We start from the raw sequence: 6,000 nt of genomic DNA, 5'->3' as shown, positions 1-6,000 counted from the left end.
CTTCATGCAGCTGCAACAGGTTTTTCCTGTCTGGGATCCTGTTTGACCAACATAAACAAAGAACTGAAAAACAGAATAAAGACTTCTTTAGAGCCAGAGATGAAGAGATTAACTGCTCTGCTAGGGGTCAGGGTTTCAAAACTACTCTTTCTGTATTCTGTCAGGAAAGTGATACTTTTTCATTTTGCATTGTCCACCCTGAAGGCTTCTGCTTCCTTCAAGGCATTCCCATACTGTCAGTGGGGCTCGGGCAGGAGTGGGAGAGGGATGGGGTGACTCTCTGAGTGGGGGGCAGCCAAGGGAATAGCCAACTGCCTCCTTCCCCGGGAGGACACTCCCACCCCACCCCGCCCAGCGCCAACGCTGTCGGGCTTTGGCCTCCTGACCCAGACAGAGCCCTGCGCGAGGCACCGGGAGGCCGAGCCCGGGTCGCACCGCCCCCAGCCTCGGGGCAGAGAGCCAAGAGTTCGAGGCCTCTCTGATCCGGATATGATGAAAAGGCGCCACAGAGCGAGAAGCGTTTCTGGAGTGCAGGAGTGGTGGAAGGGGGAAAGAGAGGCAGAGGGGCAAGAGTCCCATCAGAGGGGAACCGGCCGGGCTGAGCTGACGGGAAAGAGGGGGCGGAGAGCACGGAGCCAGAGGAGCGGCTGCTGCCGTTGCCGCCACTGAGGTGTCTGCTGAGCGGGACGCAGGCTGGGAGGGACACCCAGAGGCGGCTGCCGCCGTCCAGCCGCCGCGACCTGCGGCCCCTGCCGGAGCCTCGCTAACTTTCCGAGGCGGAAGAGGAGGAGGAGGAAAGGGCTTTGAGTGTGTTGGGGGATGCCGAGGTAGGTGGCGGTGCTCTTGGCGGGAGGAGGAGGGGTCTGCTCCCCTCCCCGAGCTGTTCCCAAATCCGATCTCCCTTCTAGCGCCTCCCCCTTGAGGGCCCCCCTTCTGTCCACTAGGACTGGCTGCTGTCACTTGCTAGGTAACAGTTTTCCTCCCGGGTTTCAAATCAAAACTTCCCCGGGGTGGGGTTTGGGGAAGGGAAGCAGAGAGGGAGGGAATGTCCCGCAGGGGTGGTGTGTGCTCTTCTCTCAAAACACTTTTTTTTTTTTTTCCAATCCTCGCCAGAAGCATTCAGTTCCCTGCACCCAACACCTCCCAGCCCCTGGTGCATCGACCCCGAAGGGCGGCGAGCTAGGCGGAGGCGCGGCGCGGGCTCAGCGGAGCGGCCCATGTCCGGCGCGGGGGAAGCCCTGGCTCCCGGGCCCCAGCGCGGGGCTGAGGCTGGCGGTGGCCGGCTGGGCGCCCCAGCCCAGGGTGAGTGCCGCTTGCAAGTTGCAAGCTCCTTTGTCACTGTTGCATTTTAAAATGTGTTCGCACATTTACTGCTTGGAATCTGTGTGGGGGGAATTGGTGCAAGGACTGAGCCTACCTCGTAGTAGTGAACTTTTGCATAGTTAGCATTATTCAAGCAAGTTCTCCAGGATCGCAGCCTCAGATCAACAACCGGATAAGAGGGCGGGATCCGCTGATCTCTCCACTCCCCTTTCCTTTGGCTGCCGAGAAACTGGATGACAGGATCACTTCTTTCTTAAACATATGCATTTCAGGGCCTAAGACCCAACAGTGTGGGCTCCGAAGCCTTCCCCACCACTTAAGTTCTGTGTCTTCAGCAGATCCAGGACTGCCGCTGCTTTTTGAGAAACCAGCACTCTCCCTTCATCTTTCTATTTCTTGTGGGCTCCTCTGCAGCTTTGATAATCCAGGTTTCTGTGACCAATTGCTTTGGAATGGCTCATGCACATGCTTTCAATAACTTTTTTGTTTTGAAATAAACAGGTTTCAAAAGAAATGCTTTCCAAGAATGAATTAGGTCTTTGTGTTCATCCAAGTTGTAAACAAATACAGTCTGTAAAAAAAAAAAAAAAGTACTCCTGTTCCTGGGAAACTTCCATAAGAAGCTTATACACATGTCAGACAGGATCTTCTCTTGAAGGTAACATACATCAGGTTTTCATTGGTGACAGAGAGAAAGGATCTTAATCTGATGTATCTTCCTCTTAGTGTGACTCTGCTTTAAAGGGTTCTGACTCATATAAACTAAATAATTTTCCAAGGTTCAGTAACCTGTTTTTAAATCTTGATTTCAAGCCTGATATCCCCCAGCCCCCCAGCCTTAAGAATAATGTCATGAGCTTCTTGGGATTCTTTTTGTTAAAGCACTAAAAAGTGGAAGAGAAGTTAATGTTGAACCCACAGTAGGTAAAAGCAGAAAACATCCATGACTAAATTAAAATGTCCTGGCATTCAAAGGCTGTTAAATTGAATTATGTTTATCGTTGTTTTTTTGCTTCTAAACAGTGAGTCATTTTTTCTAAATAGAGAAAATCAGAACCAGAATGATAAACACATTTTCCCAGAAGCAGCCTATGTTCGGAACATTATATTGCCAAGGCAGTTGTTTTCTTGTCATTAGGCATGTCCTCAGTAGTCATATGGGCTCCTTGATGGGTTGTTCAGGTTCACACTTGAGCTGTTAATCACTAGTGTTAACAAATGCTTATGTCAAAAATCAAGCTCACACACACTAGAAAAACAGTTGACTTAGAACTAGCGATATCTGCAATGTCCAACTTTAAAAATATACATTTTAAAGTCAGCAGAATTTGCAGTGATACCTAATCCACCTGTGCAGATGTAATGCTGTAAGGTATCACATGATATGTTTTTAGGAAGCGAACCTCTAGAATGTTCTGAAGAGAACTGTGGACTGCATGTAACACATTATCAATGTGGAAACTCTTGGGATATGTTTTACCTGAAAATTGACTCAGCCTCAGCAGCAATTTTGTTTGTTTGTTTAGTTTTTTAAATTAGTTTACTTTGACTTGCTGCATCCTTAAATAGGCATCAATTTAATTGTGAATGTAATATAAAGTTAAGTTTTTTACAAAAGAAAATCTTCAGAATCTTATTAAAAGGTTGTATCTCAAACAAGCAGATCTCATAAGGAAAAAAGTTTTGGATCAAGTGGGCAGGGAGAAAATTATATGTAGCTGCCATGGTTAGGGTGGTTTTGTTGGTAAAGATGCTAGTGAAGAACCTTCGCCTGCAGGCCACACTTCTCTAAACTCGTTCTCGAGTTCTTTCATCCTCGTCCTTCTATCCTTGGATTCTTGATCATCTTTTCAGAAGAATAATTGAATAATACTCTGGTAAGATATGGCTGCTTAGTTAATAGAAACCTAATTTTAAAACTTTGTATATTAAAATCAGTGAGAAAAATGGAATGTTCTATGAAAGTTAGTAGAAAATGTCTTTTCATGAAGGAGGAGGATAAAATCAAGTCTTCCTCTGCAAACAAAATTAAATTTATATGTATGTTAATATGCATATGCATATATATGTGTGTTAATATGCATATGCATATATATGTGTGTGTGTATGTAAAGACATAGAACCTGTACATGTATTACTGTGTTGTGATGAGCTATGTGTACTAACTGACTGAAGGCATAAAAAGTTAAAATTGAAAGTAAATTTGGGGGGTCTCTAGTCTGAACTCCCCATCTTGTCTAGGATTTCTTTCTACATTTTTTCAGGTGGTTAAATGCCTACAGTGTAGCACATTCTGCTTATCAGCATTCATATTGATAGTTATGAAAGTTTTTCATGTTGAGAGCAAGACCGCTCTCTTTACAACTTCTTCCTTTTGGCTGTGATTCTTCTCCAAGGACAGTTCTGTTGCTCTGAAAGCATTAGAAATCTTATTTGTGCATTTTGAAAATTGTCACGGACCAGGATATAAGCTCATATGCCCCATGCTGTCAGAAGGACCTGGGACGGGACGGGGGTGGGAGGATAGGGAGCAGTAGGGACTGAGGACCCCTGGGGAGCTCTGGGCCCCGGAGGCAGTGCTTCTGGTCCAGCTCACTGTTGCCACTGGGTTTAATATCTTCCAGTATTTCAAGAGATACCGGAAATATGGATTTTTATGTATCATCACTCCCTTTTAAAAGTTGGCAGCTAATTAAATCCAATTTTTATCCAGGCCAAACAAAACAACCACACCTGCAGGCTGGAAATGGCTCCAAAGCAGCTGATTTGTGATTTCTGTTATAGAAACTGGAGAGTAAATGTGTGATTTAAAACTATTTCCCTATTTATGATGAACTTCTGAAAGACTGACTTGATTGTCCTTCTCACACAGAGTACCTGTGTAAGTGTCTTGATAAGTGAATGGTAGTTTGGACCAAACTTCTTTTTGTTTTAAAAGAGAATGGATCTTGTATGCATGGTTCATCTAATTGTCATTTTTTTCTTTTTTGGGTCAAGCATGTTAAAATTCATTGTGCTATCAACCTTGGTAGGCTTTTGCTTTTTTGTGCAGTTACTAGAATCCATACGATTAAAAGAGCCTTTTAATTAAATGCTTCCATGTTTGCTACTTGTAACTAGAAGGATCTTTAGAAATAGCTTAGTTCAGTTGGCTCACTTTCTAGAAGGGATGGCCAAAGAACTTAAGTGACTTGTCCAGGGTCTCATACATAGTCAGTAGAATCCAGGATGGAAGCACAAATTGTGAAATATATGTCATTGTGATAAATGTGGATTGAGGTAGAGAATCAATAGAACTTTTTTCCTACAGATGGGTGAATTGAAAATAATCAGCTTTGGATACTGTGAATCACTTTGCCTGTTCTGGTCCTTGTATCCCCCCTCCCTCCCCCATTGCATTTGTCAAGATTTAGACTGTTGGACTGTGTGCTGGAATATTCTTTAATGTGATAATGTGTGATTTAATGCACTCTTCTCTCTTGGGAGAGTCCTCTGAGACTATTAGGCGGACTTTTCATAGCAGGATGCAAAATGCCAGTAAAGTTAATTAAAAATAATTTAAAATAGAAGCTAGGGAGAAAATCTTCAAGTTGAAATTACATAAGAAGAGCTTTGACTTAGAAGCTTAGCTGACTTGTCAGGAATTTATAGTGGCTAATCAGATTTCCTTTATGGGAAGCCTGTTTATTTCAATTTATACCACGTATGCTCGTAATATCCATATTCTTTGACGTTTACCATATTGTTTTATCCTTTAAGAATGGCATTTCTCAGAGTGTGTCATCTTTGGGCAACTTCTGTCTCTGGTCCTCAATCAGGGATGAAGTGCCTTGCAGGAAACATTTGGCATCTTCTGGAAACATGTTTGGTGGGGTGGGGTGGATGCTCCTGGGATGCAGTGGGTAGAGGCCAGGGAGAACACTTATACACATCTTACAATTCACACAGTATGGTAGCCCCTCGCAACAAAGAATTATCTGGCCTGGAATAACGACGGTGTTGAGATGCTACTCTAGCCTCTCAAGGCTACCGACACCTTTGGCTCCACTCTAGACTTAGAGAATCAATCTGGAGAGTAAGACTCAAGAGTCTGCATTTTTGACAGTCTCCAGGTGCTCTTTATCTCTAGTTGAGAATCATTGTTTTTAGAGGCTTTTGATTTTTTAAAAGTCTCTTTGTTTTTTATAGAAAGCCTTAAAAAAATCTTGAGAAACATCTCCCTTTCAAGTTCCAAACTTTAAATCATATCACTCCATGTGTACTGTCTCTTAGAGCTTGCCATCATTTTTATCCCATATCCCAATTAGTGATCTGAACTGAACTGGGTCCTGAGTCTTCACCCTCAAAAAAGTTTCCTGTCAAGATTATGTATACTATTGTACAAATATATATGAATATTAAAAAAGAAATATGTAAACACACATTGAAAAGAATGAGATAAAAATAAGTCAATAAATAGATCTTTTAATTCTTTGTTCTACCACCTCAGTAGATATTTTTGTCCCGTCATCCTGGGCTTCTCTCTAGGGATCTCAGCATTTTTATGGCATAATAAGGAAAGAAGTCCCTAGTTTTCACATGATCTGTATTCACTTGTAAGTTGGATTTTTGAAATCTGGATTATCCTTTCTCATAGAAACAGAATGATAAATTATGTTTAGCTCAATAATCTCAAAA

The 6,000-nt window shown here is 43.0% G+C and overlaps 1 protein-coding gene across 2 annotated transcripts in view; it reads left to right on the top strand.

Annotated features, from left to right (window-relative positions):
• Positions 1-609: 609 nt before the first annotated feature.
• The window catches only part of MDFIC (MyoD family inhibitor domain containing), a 93,672-nt gene continuing 88,281 nt past the window's right edge, over positions 610-6,000 (top strand). The window contains exons 1-2 of one of the 2 annotated variants that reach the window (XM_043871612.1): positions 610-827; positions 1,114-1,302. In XM_043871612.1, the coding sequence (XP_043727547.1) occupies positions 1,218-1,302 (85 nt within the window). In that variant the 5' untranslated portion in view covers positions 610-827; positions 1,114-1,217. The remainder of the gene's footprint in view (positions 828-1,113; positions 1,303-6,000) is intronic. The other variant, XM_043871611.1, reaches the window with a different exon arrangement.

This window comes from Cervus elaphus, chromosome 18, assembly GCF_910594005.1.
Source record: "Cervus elaphus chromosome 18, mCerEla1.1, whole genome shotgun sequence".
Taxonomy (NCBI): Eukaryota; Metazoa; Chordata; class Mammalia; order Artiodactyla; family Cervidae; genus Cervus; species Cervus elaphus.
Note: the sequence above shows the minus strand (reverse complement) of the source record. Positions and strands in the feature narration are given on the sequence as shown.